The sequence below is a fragment of the Amphiprion ocellaris genome, chromosome 3 (genome assembly GCF_022539595.1).
Source record: "Amphiprion ocellaris isolate individual 3 ecotype Okinawa chromosome 3, ASM2253959v1, whole genome shotgun sequence".
Classification (NCBI taxonomy): domain Eukaryota; kingdom Metazoa; phylum Chordata; class Actinopteri; family Pomacentridae; genus Amphiprion; species Amphiprion ocellaris.
Window position 1 is genome coordinate 35,815,967 of NC_072768.1, and position 19,332 is coordinate 35,835,298.

A 19,332-nucleotide genomic window follows, 5' to 3' on the forward strand; every position below is an offset into this window, starting at 1 on the left:
ATCTGCTGCTCAACCTTTATATGGTTTTCACCTTTATGTCCTGGAATCAAATGTATTTGTCCTCTGTGATGCAGCAGCTTCTCCTCTGGTAGAATAAATGAACAGATCTCGTTGATTAAGCTGCACGTATGAAAAGAACATTTGAAGGAGATTTAACGTTTACTTGATGCATAGAAATACAGATTTATGCAGTTCTGAACTCATGATGAAACTCTGAATGATTTCAATCAGGAACTTTGTCTCCTCACCTCACATCTTTTATTCTTTATTCAGATTGGAGTTTTGCAGGTTGTCAGAGATCAGCTGTGATTCTTTGGTCTCAGCTCTGAAGTCCAACCCCTCCCATCTGGAACATCTGGACCTGAGCAAGAACAAGCTGCAGGATTCAGGAGTGAAACATCTGAGTGGTTTTCTGGAGAGTCCAGACTGCAGCCTGAAGACTCTGAGGTCAGACATCATGTTTTCTTTGTGTGCTGAGATGAATCAGATGTAAAGTTGTGGTGACACTAAACTGCAGCCATCAGGCTGATATTCTACTGATCCACACTGAGGATCTTCATGGTAACGTCTGTTTTCTTCTTCTCTGCTTTAGTCCTTTGACTGTGGCAGAGAAATGTTGAGCTGCACATTTGAAAGTAAGACTAAATATATGATTTTTAGTTGTAAAAGGAAAGACATCGATGTAACATTGTTTATACAAGGATCAGAGATTGAAAGGACACACGAGATTAAGTTTTTAGGTGTAATGATTGATGAACAGTTGACATGGAAATCCCACATAGAGCATGTAAAAACAAAGGTATCCCAAACCATAGCTGTGTTACATAAAGTCAAAGAATCTCTGAATAAGAGTGCTTTGTTTCTGTTGTATAACTCACAGATTGTTCCATATCTGACCTATTGTATTGAAGTGTGGGGAAGTGCTTGTAAAACCTACATTGAACCAATTTTCCTTTTGCAGAAACGCACCATTCGAGTTGTAAATGGAAGTGGGTACAGGGCCCATACAAATCCAATATTTATACAATTAGAAACATTAAAATTTAATGAATTGGTAGAATATAACCTCCTCAAAACTATGTATAAAGCTCACCAAAAGTATTACCAGACAACTTACTAAACAGATTCAAAAAGAGAGAAAGTAGATACAAATTAAGAGGAACTGAAGTTTTTTTCAACACCAGAGTTTAGAACAAAACCAAAGGAAAGATGTATCTCAGTTCAAGGAGTCAGTCTGTGGAACAATCTAGATGAGAAAATTTAAACTTCCAAGTCCATTTTTATTTTTAAGATAAGTCTAAAAGCTTCATTACTGAAAAAATATGACACTGCTGTGTAGCAGCAAACTTGCTTTATGGTTTTGCTGAATTTATTGAAAGATGGCTGTGTTCAACAGCGTAATTTGACAATGACTTGTCAATGATTTTATGTTGATAGGGGGCAGACCTTATAAGTATTTTACTTCCTTCTGCCACCCTTTCATTCAAATATTTTTCTTTTTTTGTATATGTATGTATGTTGTATTTGTTTTTGGTGAATGAATGAATGAAACAAACAAACAAAGGTCAAAAAAAGCAGAAAAATCCTCCAGTGAATAATTGACTGTGAAACTCTGACACACGTGATCTTCAGCTCAGATCTGATCTCATGTTTTTCTATAATTCACATTGAAACCAGGCAGCAACTCAGGATTATTTTCTACTTTATTTTCCTGTCAGTGATTGAAATAAAGTCTAAAAGGTAAAACAGTGAAAAATATTGACCTCACTTTGTCAGAGTTGAAGGTGATGTCTTCAAATGTCTGGTTTTGTTCCAGCAACAGTCCAAAAGCCCAAATATTGAGTTGAGTGTGACAGAAAGCAGAAAGAGTTGACAGTGGACAGACTGGAACCAGTTTGGTGTTTTACTGGATAAATGACTGAAACCATGATGGAAATGTTTCTGATGTTATTTGGATCGGAGAAGTGATAAAAAATTGTTACAAGCCCTTTTGGCGGCAAGTAAAAAAAATATTACAAAAAAGTGGCTGACTCCAACAGCTCCATCTCTTAATGGTTGGATTGATATAATTTTTGAAATCTTTAAAATGGAGAAACTGACTTATACACTGAATCTAAAAAAACCCGAATTCTATGTTATCTGGAAAAAATGGATCACTTATATAACCCCAATGAGAGCGGATTTTTTATGACTTCTCTAAGTCGCATAAGTGCCTTGGTATAACATCACTCCATAATTGAATTTTTAGGCTGCAAACTCCCCCTTATCTGTACAAAGTTTGTACGTTTGCTGGTTCTTTTGTTTTGCTTTTTGTTTTGTTTTTTTTTGTTTTGTTTTTTATTTTGCCTTTTTTTCTTTCTCGTTCTTTTTGTATATCGGGGCTTGTGAGCGAAATGCACTAAATACAACACTATAAGTAAAAGATGCCCAAAAATGTATATAAAAGGAAAGTCTGTACTGCATAAAGAGTGAATTGGTAACTGTAAAAAAAAAAAAAAAAAAAGGAAATGTTTCTGATGTTTTGTTCATGGACTCATCAAACTGTGGACTGATAGTTTGAGCTGTAATTGAAGCTGTTTTTCATCCTGAGAGACAGAAACTAATATTCAGCATCTGCTGGTTCAACTCTTGGATGAATCCATGTGATGTTTGAGTGAAATGTTGAAATCCAAGATGCAGCCATTTGATTTAGCTGCTGATGAAATGTGAAGCTGATCCATGAGTTGTTGAATGAGCAGAAAATCCAGCAGCAAAAGTTGACAGTTGATGAACAGTTGAAGTCATTTATCAGGAGCAATGGGAAGATTTTCTGCTTGAGTTTCTGCTGATTTTCTTCTTTTCTCTGGTTTGTGTGATTTGAAAGTGAAGATGTTTGAGAAAACAGTTTGAAGACGTTACCTGGTCCTCTGAAAACTGTGATGGATACTTTCCACTATCAGTGACAGATGGATCAATAATGAAATCATGTGAATGTACAGACCTGATTGAAACGTCTCCATGGTTCCAGAACATGAAGATATTTCAGAGTCTGGAGCCTCATTTTGTCCACGTTTTTTTTGTTTTCATTGCTTGATTTTCATAGAATTTTCATTTATTATTACTTTTGTCAGATTTAAATTATTTCTGTGACCATTGTGGGTTTTTCTTTCATTAACTGAGGGGTACCAACAATTTTGTCCACATTTGTATGTGACGACCAGCGTAAATTTGTCTTTCCATCTATTTGTCTGTGCACAACATTACTCAAAAAAGCGGAATAACGGATTTGTATGACATTTTCAGGGAAGGTCAGAAATGACACCAGGACCAGGTGATTATATTTTGGCAGTGATGCAGCTTATAGTCTGGATCTACGGATTTGTTAGATTTCTGTATCACTGCGTCATTATAACCATGACAACAATGGACTCGCCTGCAGCTGGATCTCAACGTCTTTCTAAGACCCGCCCCCACTCTACTTCCTTTTTTTTTTTTTTTTTTTTCCCCCCCACTCTACTTCCAATTGGTTAGTGATATTAGTTTGGTTGAGAGCAAAAGCTGCATTCCCCTCATTCCATTGGTAGACGAATTCGACTGGCAATGTAGTCCTATCTTTTTTTTTTTTTTTTTTTTGAGCCAAACGCCGGCACAGCACACCTGATATCCAGCACGGTTGTTAACACGCTTCATGATGCAGTTTGATGACGTGATCATTTGTGCACTGGTAAATGCTGACGAAATCCAGGCATTATTTTATCGGTTTTCATGATAGGCAAAAACACAGATAACCGTGTTGACCGATAATGCATTTTTATGCCAATATCAGGCCGATAATAACGGACATCCCAAGTTTTGACCTTTATGTCCTGGAATCAAATGTATTTGTCCTCTGTGGTGCAGCAGCTTCTCCTCTGGTAGAATAAATGAACAGATGTCATTCATTAAGCTGCATGTATGAAAAGAACATTTGAAGGAGATTTAATGTTGACTTGATGCATAGAAATACAGATTTCTGCAGCTCTGAACTCATGATGAAACTCTGAATGATTTCAATCAGGAACTTTGTCTCCTCAACTCACATCTTTTATTCTTTATTCAGATTGAGGTGCTGCAGTTTGTCAGAGATCAGCTGTGATTCTCTGGTCTCAGCTCTGAAGTCCAACCCCTCCCATCTGGAACATCTGGACCTGAGCAGGAACAAGCTGCAGGATTCAGGAGTGAAACATCTGAGTGGTTTTCTGGAGAGTCCAGACTGCATCCTGAAGACTCTGGAGTAAGTTCTCTGTCTGTCTGTTACTGTTGTAGATCTGATATGTTTAATGGCAACTGAAGCTCATTTATGTTCAACAGAACTTCCATCCATGAAGCTGTAAATCTGCTCTGGTTCAGATTTTCTGTTTATGTCCTAAATTCAGTTTGTTGTGATAAAAGTGGAGTGTTTGTAGCAGAAAGTGTAGAAAATGTTGAGTGTTAGTTGTTAAAGTAAATGAATGTTTGTAATTTGTGCTGAAGAATCACATCTGGATCCAGAAGATCCTCTGAACTCAGATCAGTTTGAAGTGACAAAGTTTAGTGAGTGAAGTAGAAATATTTCTTTGGTTTGTGTGGAGTTTTATTTGACTGATCCTGATCCTGTTGATGATGCAACATGTTATTGATGTGTGGACATGAATATGTGGATGAATGTTGAGCTGACATCTGGATGATGTGTGTAGAAGGCTGACATGATGATGATCCACAATAAGAGAAGGACAAAGTCACTCTGCTGGTTTTAGAGAAAAGCTCATTGATGACAACAAAGTAATGTTGATCTGCACATTGAGAACCTGAACACATCTGATGGATCATCAATGATTTTATCTACATCTTTTATTCTTTATTCAGATTGGAGTTTTGCAGGTTGTCAGAGATCAGCTGTGATTCTCTGGTCTCAGCTCTGAAGTCCAACCCCTCCCATCTGGAACATCTGGACCTGAGCAATAACAAGCTGCAGGATTCAGGAGTGAAACATCTGTGTGGTTTTCTGGAGAGTCCAGACTGCAGCCTGAAGACTCTGAGGTCAGACATCATGTTTTCTTTGTGTGCTGAGATGAATCAGATGTAAAGTTGTGGTGACACTAAACTGCAGCCATCAGGCTGATATTGTACTGATCCACACTGAGGATCTTCATGGTAACGTCTGTTTTCTTCTTCTCTGCTTTAGTCCTTTGACTGTGGCAGAGAAATGTTGAGCTGCACATTTGAAAGGTCAATAAAAGCAGAAAAATCCTCCAGTGAATAATTGAGTGTGAAACTCTGACACACGTGATCTTCAGCTCAGATCTGATCTCATGTTTTTCTATAATTCAGATTGAAACCAGGCAGCAACTCAGGATTATTTTCTACTTTATTTTCCTGTCAGTGATTGAAATAAAGTCTAAAAGGTAAAAAGAGTGAAAAATGTTGATCCCACTTTGTCAGAGTTGAAGGTGATGTCTTCAAATATCTGGTTTTGTTCCAGCAACAGTCCAAAAGCACAAATATTGAGTTGAGTGTGACAGAAAGCAGAAAGAGTTGACAGTGGACAGACTGGAACCAGTTTGGTGTTTTACTGGATAAATGACTGAAACCATGATGGAAATGTTTCTGATGTTTTGTTCATGGACTCATCAAACTGTGGACTGATAGTTTGAGCTGTAATTGAAGCTGTTTTTCATCCTGAGAGACAGAAACTAATATTCAGCATCTGCTGCTTCAACTCTTGGATGAAATCATGTGATGTTTGAGTGAAATGTTGAAATCCAAGATGCAGCCATTTGATTTAGCTGCTGATGAAATGTGAAGCTGATCCATGAGTTGTTGAATGAGCAGAAAATCCAGCAGCAAAAGTTGACAGTTGATGAACAGTTGAAGTCATTTATCAGGAGCAATGGGAAGATTTTCTGCTTGAGTTTCTGCTGATTTTCTTCTTTTCTCTGGTTTGTGTGATTTGAAAGTGAAGATGTTTGTGTTTGAGAAAACAGTTTGAAGACGTTACCTGGTCCTCTGAAAACTGTGATGGATACTTTCCACTATCAGTGACAGATGGATCAATAATGAAATCATGTGAATGTACAGACCTGATTGAAACGTCTCCATGGTTCCAGAACATGAAGATATTTCAGAGTCTGGAGCCTCATTTTGTCCACGCTTCCTTCTTGTGTGTTTGTGTGACTGTGAGCAGAAAGTGAAATAAATGTCAGAGTGTTTTTCCTGGTGTTTGTTGCTCAGCATGAGTTTGTGTGGATGGAACCAGTGGTGGAGCTGCAGAGTTTCAGAGCTGAAGTCACTCCGTCTTTATTGAAGCAGCAGCAGCATGTTGTGATTAATATTAATGAGAGCTCTTCTTCACTGGTTGTGTTGGACTGTTTGAAGCTGCATCCTGTTGGCTTCAGCTGTTTGGAGTTTCCATTTTGTAAAGCTGGACATTGTGAAGCTTGTGCAGCTCTGAACTCATGATGAAACTCTGAATGATTTCAATCAGGAACTTTGTCTCCTCAACTCACATCTTTTATTCTTTATTCAGATTGGAGAAGTGCAGTTTGTCAGAGATCAGCTGTGATTCTCTGGTCTCAGCTCTGAAGTCCAACCCCTCCCATCTGGAACATCTGGAACATCTGGACCTGAGCTACAGCGACCTGCAGGATTCAGGAATGAAACATCTGTGTGGTTTTCTGGAGAGTCCAGACTGCATCCTGAATTTTCTGAGGTCAGACCTCATGTTTTCAGTGATTCAAAGTTCTCATCTTTGGGTGAATGTTGTTTTTTTCACATCAGTTTTAATGACGGGCGGAAGGATGGATGGATGGATGGATGGATGGATAACTTTATTGTCTGCTCCAAGTAAAAACAGAAATTCATCTTTTTTCACGGCTGTAAGACAAAGTTAAAAAATCTCACAAACATTGAAAGCACCCTCACTCATTAAAAACACCGTACAATAAATAAAAAACAAGCAAATCACATAAAAATCACTAAAAACACAGTGCAGTGTATTTTGAGTTATTAAGAGCAGCTATTGTAGAAGGGATGACAGATTTTTTGTAGATGTTTTTCCTGGCCAGTGGGTTTCTGTAGCGTCTGCCTGATGGCAGCAGCATGAAGGAGTGGTGGAGGGGATGTGAGGGGTCCTCAGTGATGAGGGTGGCTTTCCTCATTACTGAGCATCCATACAGTTCACACAGAGGGGGTTGGGCTGTTTCAGTAATTTTACTGACCTGATTTATTATTCGGGAGAGTTTTGTTTTGTGTTTGATGGTGAGGAAGTTGAACCAGGTTGAGATGTTATAGGTGAGGATGGATTCGATGAGTGATGTATAAACAAGGGTTAAAATGTCTTTGCTGATGTTAAAAGAACTGAGCTTCCTGAGCAAAGGGAAATGCTGCTGTGCCTCTTTGTGGACAGAGTCCACGTGTTGGCCAAAGGACAGGCAGGTGTCAATCTCTGTCCCAAGGTATTTAAAACTTCCCACCTGCTCCACAGACAGACCGTGGATCTTCAGGGGTTGGAACAGGTCTGGACTTTTCCCTGGAACCCACAGCGTAGTTCTTTAGTCTTTAAAATGTTGAGCTCCAGTGAATTTCCAGCACTCTTAACTACAGGAGCCCAGCAGGCAGGCGTTGGTGGCGGATGTTGATGAGAACATCAATTTTCATTAAAACAAATCGACATTAAGTACAAAGTCGAATTAATCGATAAAATCGATTTATCCCCCAGCCCTATCTCAGATGCATCCTCATTCCAGATCCTAAGGGTTTTTTTGATTGTGCCTTCTGACTTTAGTCCTGGCCTGTATTTTGGCAGCAGCAGGATGATGTTATGGTCTGACAGGCCTAAAGGTGGACATGGTTTTGATATGTATACCCCAGGTAGATTATCAAGGCACAAATCCAGTATATTCTGTCCTCTTGTTGAGGTTGTGACATATTGTTCAAGGCTTAGAAGATGTGTGGCAATATTGTTGTTGTTCGTCCATCGGAACAATGAGGACCATGATTTCCCACTATGAATTTCTTGTTAATTCGACCGCTAAATGGGATCCCTGCCAGCCGCGGTTAGCTAGCCCGGGTATGTTGAAGCAGGCAATGTTTAGGTCACCTTTTCTAGACCCTTCCCCATTCTAGGGGGTGAGCAGTGCGATCCTAAATAGGGCTGCTCAGTCACTCAGGATGTTGCCGGGTTCCGCTGCTGCTTCGGTCATTGGAAGACGACCAGAGTCCTGAGCCGCCTGTGTGCAGGTTTGCGACTGCAGCTACCAGTGACTCCACACCTGCTACGTCACCGTGGGCCTGTCGCCACAGGACTTGTGGGGAGTCATGACATGCACGAGACTTGGATTATAGTGTAGAGAACTTGCGCAGCATCATCCACACTCTCTTGTCCAGGATCACCAAATGGCAAGACATAGTCGAGACGGCTGGGGATGAGCCTGAATGCAGGAATTTGCCAGCAACTTGACAGAGTTTGTACAAGAAACCGCCTACGGGTATCCGCTCCGAAATTTCTGTCAGGGGTTGATTTCCCTTAGCCTTAGCCGAACCAACGACGAACCACAAGGCAGTGGAGGTAGGTTGTAACCCCAACCAGGGAGGCAGAGGGTGTGCTAACACTTGCCCAAGGTGTACACCCAGGCTAGTGGAGGGAAGGAGGTGCCTTACTTCTCCATTCTAGACCGGCTCCAAGCAAAGTCTAGCCACTGCCCTGTGGCAATATTACACCTGTTGAAATCACCAAGTAAAAACACTGCTGCTCTCCAGTCTGAGCTACAGCTCTGTTTTAAGTCTCTGTTATGTGCTCAGCAGGTAGATCAAAACCAGGTCCAGGGACATACACTAAAACAACAGTGATCTGTGCAAATTCCCACGGAAAACAATGTGGTCTAAAAGAAAGTCATGAATTCATAATGTTTACAGTACTCAGAATCATCCGAGCAGTTTTTGTTTCTAAATGTAGCAGGGAGTCATAAAGTCTAGACTCAATCCAGAGTCAAAGCTAAAGTGTCCTTTAAGTTCTCTGTGCTGAGCTGATAGAAGTCAGTGAGTAGAATAATCTCCTCACCTGTCAGCACCTGTTGTGTGTCACATCACTGCAACACTTTAAGTGGAACCTCACCAGTGGCACAAACTCTCTCCTTCATCCTTTCCAGCATTTGGAGCTGTGAGATGACTGAAGTAAAGACAGTGTCTTTATCTGCTGCTCAACCTTTATATGGTTTTCACCTTTATGTCCTGGAATCAAATGTATTTGTCCTCTGTGATGCAGCAGCTTCTCCTCTGGTAGAATAAATGAACAGATGTCATTGATTAAGCTGCACGTATGGAAAAACATTTGAAGTAGATTTAATGTTGACTTGATGCATAGAAATACAGATTTCTGCAGCTCTGAAGTCATGATGAAACTCAATGATTTCAAGCTGGAGCTTTGTTTCCTCAACTCACATCTTTTATTCTTTATTCAGATTGAGGGGCTGCAGGTTGTCAGAGATCAGCTGTGATTCTCTGGTCTCAGCTCTGAAGTCCAACCCCTCCCATCTGGAACATCTGGACCTGAGCAATAACAAGCTGCAGGATGCAGGAGTGAAACATCTGAGTGGTTTTCTGGAGAGTCCAGACTGCATCCTGAAGACTCTGAGGTCAGACATCATGTTTTCTTTGTGTGCTGAGATGAATCAGATGTAAAGTTGTGGTGACACTAAACTGCAGCCATCAGGCTGATGTTCTACTGATCCACACTGAGGATCTTCATGGTAACGTCTGTTTTCTTCTTCTCTGCTTTAGTCCTTTGACTGTAGCAGAGAAATGTTGAGCTGCACATTTGAAAGGTCAATAAAAGCAGAAAAATCCTCCAGTGAATAATTGACTGTGAAACTCTGACACACGTGATCTTCAGCTCAGATCTGATCTCATGTTTTTCTATAATTCACATTGAAACCAGGCAGCAACTCAGGATTATTTTCTACTTTATTTTCCTTTCAGTGACTGAAATAAAATCTAAAAGGTAAAACAGTGAAAAATATTGACCTCACTTTGTCAGAGTTGAAGGTGACGTCTTCAGATGTCTGGTTTTGTTCCAGCAACAGTCCAAAAGCACAAGTATTCAGTTGAGTGTGACAGAAAGCAGAAAGAGTTGACAGTGGACAGACTGGAACCAGTTTGGTGTTTTACTGGATAAATGACTGAAACCATGATGGAAATGTTTCTGATGTTTTGTTCATGGACTCATCAAACTGTGGACTGATAGTTTGAGCTGTAATTGAAGCTGTTTTTCATCCTGAGAGACAGAAACTAATATTCAGCATCTGCTGGTTCAACTCTTGGATGAAATCATGAGATGTTTGAGTGAAATGTTGAAATCCAAGATGCAGCCATTTGATTTAACTGCTGATGAAATGTGAAGTTGATCCATGAGTTGTTGAATGAGCAGAAAATCCAGCAGCAAAAGTTGACAGTTGATGAACAGTTGAAGTCATTTATCAGGAGCAATGGGAAGATTTTCTGCTTGAGTTTCTGCTGATTTTCTTCTTTTCTCTGGTTTGTGTGATTTGAAAGTGAAGATGTTTGTGTTTGAGAAAACAGTTTGAAGACGTTACCTGGTCCTCTGAAAACTGTGATGGATACTTTCCACTATCAGTCACAGATGGATCAATAATGAAATCATGTGAATGTAGAGTCCTGATTGAAACGTCTCCATGGTTCCAGAACATGAAGATATTTCAGAGTCTGGAGCCTCATTTTGTCCACGTTTCCTTCTCGTGTGTTTGTGTGACTGTGAGCAGAAAGTGAAATAAATGTCAGAGTGTTTTTCCTGATGTTTGTTGCTCAGCATGAGTTTGTGTGGATGGAGCCAGTGGTGGAGCTGCAGAGTTTCAGAGCTGAAGTCACTCCGTCTTTATTGAAGCAGCAGCAGCATGTTGTGATTAATATTAATGAGAGCTCTTCTTCACTGGTTGTGTTGGACTGTTTGAAGCTGCATCCTGTTGGCTTCAGCTGTTTGGAGTTTCCATTTTGTAAAGCTGGACATTGTGAAGCTTGTTCAGCTCTGAACTCATGAGGAAACTGAATGATTTCAAGCAGGAACTTTGTCTCCTCAACTCACATCTTTTATTCTTTATTCAGATTGGTGAGCTGCTGGTTGTCAACAATCAGCTGTGATTCTCTGGCCTCAGCTCTGAAGTCCAACCCCTCCCATCTGGAACATCTGGAGCTGAGCTGGAACAAGCTGCAGGATTCAGGAGTGAAACATCTGTGTGGTTTTCTGGAGAGTCCAGACTGCATCCTGAAGACTCTGAGGTCAGACATCATGTTTTCTTTGTGTGCTGAGATGAATCAGATGTAAAGTTGTGGTGACACTAAACTGCAGCCATCAGGCTGATGTTCTACTGATCCACACTGAGGATCTTCATGGTAACGTCTGTTTTCTTCTTCTCTGGTTTGAATCATTTAAATATTAAATCATGATTTCATATTTGACTGATGGAGCGCCTGTCAGCTCACACACACATGCATGAGCATGCACACACACACTCAGGCCTACGCACACACACACACACACGCACACGCACACACACACACACACACACACACACACACACACACACACACACACACACACACACACACACACACACACACACACACACACACACTCTCAGCTCCTCTCTGCTGTTAAAACCAGTAACCATCTGAGTTAATCAGGTTCAGTAGATTTTAGACCATCAGTGAGTTTCCATGGATGCTGTTCCAACCAGAATTATTTACTCTGTTGATTCTTATTTGCTCTGGTCATTTCATGTAGATAGAAATAAGATCAGATTTATTTCATATCCCTCCTGGACAGATGAAGAGAAAGCTGACGTGAAAAAGCTCTGGAGATAATCAGCCTGCTGACAACCAGCAGGACTCAGATAATTCTGAACCTTCAGTTCTGAACAATAAATACTTGTTGGTTGTTTGTTTAAAGAGCTTTTATATTTAGTATTTTTCTCTAGTAATGTAAGGATTATTTATAATGAGAAGGTAAAAACCTTGATGGGACTAATAAACAGCAGTGGACATTTAACATGGACTGTAAGTTATCATGTGAGATTTTTTAATCTGATGCTGCTCAAAAAATAATAATGAACCATAAGAATCAGTGTTGTTAATAACTGACATAAACAGACTGTGACAATGCAAAACAAAGGAGATAGAAAGAAATTCAGTTTTTTTTTTCATAAACAAACATTATGGCATTATGTAAAAAATGTCATTTAAAAGATTAAAATCCTGAAAAGGAATTAATATTTGGTAATTGTGTTCAGAACTGATGTTGGTGGGAAAAAAATGAGTTGTTGAAATTAGAAAATAATGATTTTATATAGAATTTATATGCAGTTTTTAATGAGGACATTTTTGTTCTGAGTTAGTTTTTTAAATGTTACAGTGAATGAAAAATAATGATAATAATGAGGCATCAGAATCAATGTTCATCACTGACTCATGCTAGATTGTGATTGTCATAAAAATTTCACATAATATATGGAAAACAAATCAGTTTTTTTCATTTATGTACACAAACTGGCATTTAAAGGGTTCAGATCCTTGCTGAGGGAGGAGATCAATCAATCTCAAAGTTCTATTGGTAAATATACGACTAGTAACAAAGTAAAATTTATTTCTTTTAATGTCAGTGGGCTGTTAATCCATCAAACGCAGCAAAATTCTGTGTAAATGAGAAAAGAAAAGGCCCATTTAATAGATGTAGAAGAAACTCAGTTGAATAGAGTGGGCTTCACTCAGCTGGTTTTCTCCTCAGACACATCAGGACATCAGAAAAGAGTTTCTGTTCTGATCTAAATAAGCTAAATTCTGAGAAGTTTCTGAAATCAGCCATAAGGAGGGCAGATATATTCTGGAAAAGGGGAAATAGATGGAACCTGATGACTTTAATGAACATATACACACATCCAGGAAGTGAAATTATTTTCCTTCATAAAATCACTGACATCATGTCATCAGAAACAGAAGGTCTTTTGGTAAATGGGAGATTTAAACGTGCACTAAGAACCAAAGTTAGAATGGTCCAAGTAGAAAAGCAAAGACAGTTAACAGGGTTTGTTTTCCATTGGTCTAATATATGTATGGAAAAGCTTTTCCTTAACAGGAGAGAATACACCTATCATTCTACTCTACACTCACTTTAGTCAATAAGAAATGATTTCACAGCATTCCCTACAGATAATTAACTGTGGAATCAGGACAATAGATGAAGTGATAATGCGCCCATATATCTGTTGATTTTAATCTACCACCAATGAATAACAATGGAAACTAAACTCAGGTGGATTCAGTGACGCTTCTTTCAACAAACAAGAAATAAATCTATAGAAATAAGTTCCTATTTAGAATTCAGTGATAATGGAGGAATTCCACCTCCGATTCTATGGAACACATTAAAGGCTTCAGAAGGATTCCAGCAAAATCTTCTTCCAAGAAGAAACTAAAACATTAGAGGAACTGCAAAAGAACTAAAGGAACTGTAAAAAAAATACACAGAGAATCTAATGCTGGAGGAAATAAAAAAGGAGTGAGATTAATATTGTGACCACCGAAGAAATGAAGAAAAAAGGCACATTTCTGAAGCAGAGACTTCATGAAAGCAGATCTAAACATACAAATCTACTGGCAGAGAAATGAATGTAAAGATAGCAGGAAATACACTTCACTGAATTAGGAATCCAAGAACCAAAACTGTTAAAAATGTATTTAAAGTGTTTAACAAAACTCTCCAGTCTAACGTTCCAGGTGGAAGAGCAATAGGAAGATTTTCTGCTTGAGTTTCTGCTGATTTTCTTCTTTTCTCTGGTTTGTGTGATTTGAAAGTGAAGATGTTTGTGTTTGAGAAAACAGTTTGAAGACGTCACCTGGTCCTCTGAAAACTGTGATGGATACTTTCCACTATCAGTGACAGATGGATCAATAATGAAATCATGTGAATGTAGAGTCCTGATTTAAACGTCTCCATGGTTCCAGAACATGAAGATATTTCAGAGTCTGGAGCCTCATTTTGTCCACGTTTCCTTCTTGTGTGTTTGTGTGACTGTGAGCAGAAAGTGAAATAAATGTCAGAGTGTTTTTCCTGATGTTTGTTGCTCAGCATGAGTTTGTGTGGATGGAGCCAGTGGTGGAGCTGCAGAGTTTCAGAGCTGAAGTCACTCCGTCTTTATTGAAGCAGCAGCAGCAGCAGCAGCATGTTGTGATTAATATTAATGAGAGCTCTTCTTCACTGGTTGTGTTGGACTGTTTGAAGCTGCATCCTGTTGGCTTCAGCTGTTTGGAGTTTCCATTTTGTAAAGTTGGACATTGTGAAGTTTGTTCAGCTCTGAACTCATGATGAAACTCTGAATGATTTCAATCAGGAACTTTGTCTCCTCAACTCACATCTTTTATTCTTTATTCAGATTGGAGGACTGCAGGTTGTCAGAGATCAGCTGTGATTCTCTGGTCTCAGCTCTGAAGTCCAACCCCTCCCATCTGGAACTTCTGGACCTGAGCGGGAACAAGCTGCAGCATTCAGGAGTGAAACATCTGTGTGGTTTTCTGGAGAGTCCAGACTGCAGCCTGAAGAATCTGGAGTCAGTTCTCTGTCTGTCTGTTACTGTTGTAGATCTGATATGTTTAATGACAACTGAAGCTCATTTATGTTCAACAGAACTTCCATCCATGAAGCTGTAAATCTGATCTGGTTGTAAGTGTTTGTAGCAGAAACTGTAGAAAATGTTCAGTGTTAGTTGTTGCAACATGTTATTGATGTGTGGACATGAATATGTGGATGAATGTTGAGCTGACATCTGGATGATGTGTGTAGAAGGCTGACATGATGATGATCCACAATAAGAGAAGGACAAAGTCACTGCTGGTTTTAGAGAAAAGCTCATTGATGAGGACAAAGTAATGTTGATCTGCACATTGAGAACCTGAACACATCTGATGGATCATCAATGATTTTATCTACATCTTTTATTCTTTATTCAGATTGAGGACCTGCAGGTTGTCAGAGATCAGCTGTGATTATCTGGTCTCAGCTCTGAAGTCCAACCCCTCCCATCTGGAACATCTGGACCTGAGCTGGAACAACCTGCAGGATTCATCAGTGAAACATCTGTTAGATCTTGTGGAGAGTCCAGACTGCAGCCTGAAGACTCTGAGGTCAGTAGAAGGTTCCATCAGTCTCTGCTGCTTTCTTCTTCAGTATCAAAGCAAAGATCCAGAGTCTCCTGTAAACCTGCAGCTTCTCAGTGAAGCTCTGAGAGCAGAACGGTGACAGAAACACAGAGACAGCAGTCAGCCAATCAGAGGAGCCACAGGCTTGTTGTCATGGTGTGTTTGAGTGGATGTGAAGCCGACTGTTGTTGTTGTGTTGATGTGTTGAGGAAATCAAGCTGATTCCAGCTGCCAGCCTTCCAGATGTGCAGAGACAGTGGTCCTCCTTCATCAAAGTGTCCATCAGATCTGATCTCTGTGTTTGTTGTCTCATTTCAACAGTGATCAGCTGATCAGTCTGATGTTTGTCACAGTTCTGAGATCAGTGAGACTGAAGCCTGTAAACCAGCGGCTCTTATTTCACAGCAGCATCTTTACATTCAGTCATTCTCTCAACATTTCCTCTCATTTTACACACATTTCATCATTTTGTCAAATTACAGATATAATTGATTAAAATCACAGAAAATATACTTCTATTTAAACTGTAAAACAGGACAAAACTGTAAATTACACATCAAAAACTGCATTTTTACTAATACATGTTTTATTTTACAGTGTCTGACCACAACATGACTGTTTAGCTGTACTTAAATCTGCTAAAAATGTCTTTATTTTAGAAATTTCCTGTTTGATTCTCAGAAATTATCCAGGTTTAGAAGCTTCCAGAAGCATTTGAACATATTTTGTGTCTCTTTGCTGCCAGACTCTGAGTTAGTTTTTCTAGAGCAGATGAGATGTTGATGGACACTCAGAGACTGTTGGTTTAAATGGAGCAGCAGTAAATCCATGAGTGAAGAGTTTGTGCAGTAATGAAGCTTGATGACTGTCAGCAGTTTGTTTCCACTGTGGACTGCAGTGAAATGTGCAGAGAAACACACCTGATGCTGACGGTGTGCAGGTGTGTGAGCTTGGAGCTCAGTGTGTTCACTCCAACACGTTAACATGAAGCTGCTGCTCTGAACACGACTGAAGTCCTGATGAGCTGCTGATCAAACTCATTGATCTCCTCTGTTCTTTCTTCTCTGCAGGTGGAAGTGATGCTGATGATCAGGAGGATGTTTGTTCTGAGAGGATGAAGTGTGTCCTGATGATCCAGAGGTTGAAGCAGCAGCAGCAGCTGGTATGTAGAGACTCTGACTGGTCCATGTTACTGGGAGGTGGAGAGCTTCATGCAGTAGTGACTGAGAGGCATCAGAAGAAGTGGAGATGAGTGTCAGTGCTGCGGTGTGAGCTGCTCTGAGAACAGCTGTCCAGCCTGGTCTCTGTGTTCCTGTGGATGTGACAGAATATCATCAGTGTATGTGGACTGCTCTGCTGCTGCTCTGTCCTTCTGCTGAGACTCCTCCATTAATTCTGCTCCACCTCCACCTGGGCAGGAAGCTCAGTATCATTCTGCTGCTGGCTTCAGGTTCCAAATATTCGGATCTCAAAATAAATATTCGGATACCACTGTAACGATCGAATATTCGGATGTTAGGGTCCAGCCCTAATCACCACCAGCTTCATACGTATAAAATGCCACCCAACACAGTTGGACAGACAAAAACTTGGTTTTGACGGATCAAGACATGCCCCCCGTTCAGTCTCTTAGCACGCCAAATCCGTCCTCTGATCTGTCAGTGACAAAATCAAGCCTCAGACCTGTTTGTCCACAACCACAGCTGTTTTGTTCTTCCACTTCCTTGCATTCTGTGACCCAGCCCAGTCCTTGCCCTGGTCCAAGTGCCTCAAGCTCTACTGTTGACAGACCTGCCAGTGACACAGGTGAAAAACGCAAATATAATCGGACGGTCACGTCTAATACTTGTGAAAAGTGCAGACAGTTTTGCACACAAGAGGCTGATCATTGTCAGTAAAATGGCTGAATATATTGCCCAAACACTGAGACTGTGAGCAGGGAACAGTGGCTGAACATGATGAGGCAGAAGATAAAGCCACTGAACCTCTAATCGTTCTGTTGTTGGTTGCCTCTGAGGATTGTTGCTGTTAAGAAAAGGAAGAAAACGTGAGGATTTGTAAAGGTAAGGTTAAGTAAACCTTCACAAATCCTGAAGTTTTCTTCATTTTTTTCTTTTAATATTGTGTGTATTAATGTTTCTTTGACTGCTAGCAGTTTTATTTACCACAATGTGCAATTATTGTATCTTCACTCTAAGTTTTTCTAACATTGTTTTTTGTTTTTTTTTGTTTTTTACTTATTTCACTGTTAAATATGTTCAGTTATGTGAAATAGTTTGCTGTGTAACCGTTATGGAAAAGTGCAGAATTGTACTGACATCCAATTTCAAATACATATAGCAGCATACAAAAATACACTGGTGTGTCACGTTTCTTCTGTGTTGGAACTTTAATGGCATTAAATGTCATCATGTCAACAAAGAGTGGAAATCCGACTACATAATACTGATAGCATGTGGAAGACTTTAGGTACATGACAACAATTACATAACATACATTTTTATTATAGTTCTATATTTTTTTGTTGTACTTCCAAGTATAAGTAAGTTATGACTGTTTAAAGTCATTGAGAGAACTTGGAATTTAACACCTAAACACAAATTGTAATCATTTGCCATTTGGTTTTGAGTGAGATTCAAACCTGCACCACAGTTTTTTTTTCCCATTTTTTTCTTCTTCCTCCTCTTCCCCTCCTCTCTTCCCTTTCTTGCCCCTTCTTCCCCATCTGACACAGACAAATGTTCCCCAGCTTTAGCTCAGCTGGGTGAGGGGGTGACACAGCAGTCATGGGTTCAAATCCAGCCCATGCCCATTTCCTGGTCGTTATCCCCCAACTCTTCTACCTAAGCTTCCTGTCTCTCTCTCTCCACTGTCCTGTATAATAAAGGCCAAAAACACAACTTAAAAAAGTGCAGTTTACGCTGGACAAGAGTGAGTGTTTCCATTAGTTCAGCATTCTGGATTTTAGATGTTGACCTGAGCTCAGAGTTCACAGTTCTGACTCCTTGAGGAAACAAGCTCCTCCTGAGTCTCTCTGTGTTCTCCTTGATGTTCCTCAGGTTCCATAGTTGCCAAGTCTGCTTGTTATAATTGACTTTGGGCTTGTTTTTCTGTAAAGTCGCTTGCAAATCTCATCAGTCGCTTGTTGTGGGTTTTTGGGCTTGTTTTCTAAAATGTAGTTGCTTATTTGGGCTTGCTTTTTCTGTCTAACCCCTCCTGATTCTCTCCCAGTTCTCCACTATAATGCGAAATACATTAGTTTGTCCTTTTCCAGGACCCATCCACTCCCCCGTTTCTGACAATGAGTGGGAAATAGTGGGGGACGTATGACAAAAGATATAGTAAAGAGTGGGAGAAAGAGAGTGCATTGAAAGACTGGATCTGATCTCAGGTGGGAGATAATTCGAAGGTGTTCTGTCAATTTTTCAAATGTGAGATACTGCTAACCGTGCAGATTTAATGCAGCATGCTGGCACCAAAAAGCACAAATAAACTGCATCCCAGTAGCTCAACAGGTTGAGTGGGCGAACCATATGCAGTGGCCATGGGTTCAAAACCAGCCCTTTCCTGCAGGTCCTCTCCCCACTTTCCTGTCTCTCTTTCACTGTCCGTAAAGAAAGAAAAATAACAAAAATGTCCATGAGGCTGACAGACTTGGGTTTCACCACTACAAAACAAACAAATGAGCTAAAGATAGCCTCTTAGGTAGCCTGTCACATTTAAGTTATTCAGGGTTTTTATGTAGACTATTAACTGTCAATTTACTGCTGCTTATGCATAATGCATATGTTGTTTATTTTGATCTGTTTAAAATGTAAGTTATTCAGTTTTTATGGTTTTATGGTCAATTTACTGCAAACAAAAATAAATGTCTATATTTATACTGTTGTCAAGAGGGATTTCATTTACAAAATGTGGCAGTTCAGCTGCTGGGCTTTTTTGGGCTTGTTTCCATAGAGCTGGTTGCTTGTTTGCATCATGAGATCTGGCAATAAGAACATTAATGTCACTGCCCTGAAACTGACTGCAATCAGCTAAATGCTGATAAATTGTGACAAATATGTGTTTAATATATAAATGTTATTTTTTGTTTTCTGTAATCCTTAAGCCCATAAAATCACCAAAAAATTTAGA

General features: G+C 39.8%; 1 protein-coding gene across 11 annotated transcripts in view; it reads left to right on the forward strand.

The window, feature by feature from the left end:
• The window catches only part of LOC111586545 (NACHT, LRR and PYD domains-containing protein 14), a 38,017-nt gene extending 18,938 nt beyond the window's left edge, over window positions 1-19,079 (forward strand). For 2 of the 11 annotated variants that reach the window (XM_055006989.1, XM_055007028.1), the window contains 8 exons: window positions 4,079-4,252; window positions 4,864-5,037; window positions 6,524-6,706; window positions 9,456-9,629; window positions 11,113-11,286; window positions 14,436-14,609; window positions 15,010-15,183; window positions 16,269-19,079. In XM_055006989.1, coding sequence (XP_054862964.1) covers window positions 4,079-4,252; window positions 4,864-5,037; window positions 6,524-6,706; window positions 9,456-9,629; window positions 11,113-11,286; window positions 14,436-14,609; window positions 15,010-15,183; window positions 16,269-16,278 — 1,237 coding nt within the window. In that variant the 3' untranslated portion in view covers window positions 16,279-19,079. Of the gene's footprint in view, window positions 1-273; window positions 448-4,078; window positions 4,253-4,863; window positions 5,038-6,523; window positions 6,707-9,455; window positions 9,630-11,112; window positions 11,287-14,435; window positions 14,610-15,009; window positions 15,184-16,268 lie in introns of all 11 variants that reach the window. The other 9 variants (XM_055006978.1, XM_055007015.1, XM_055007011.1 and 6 more) reach the window with 9 other exon arrangements.
• The last annotated feature ends 253 nt before the right edge of the window (window positions 19,080-19,332 follow it).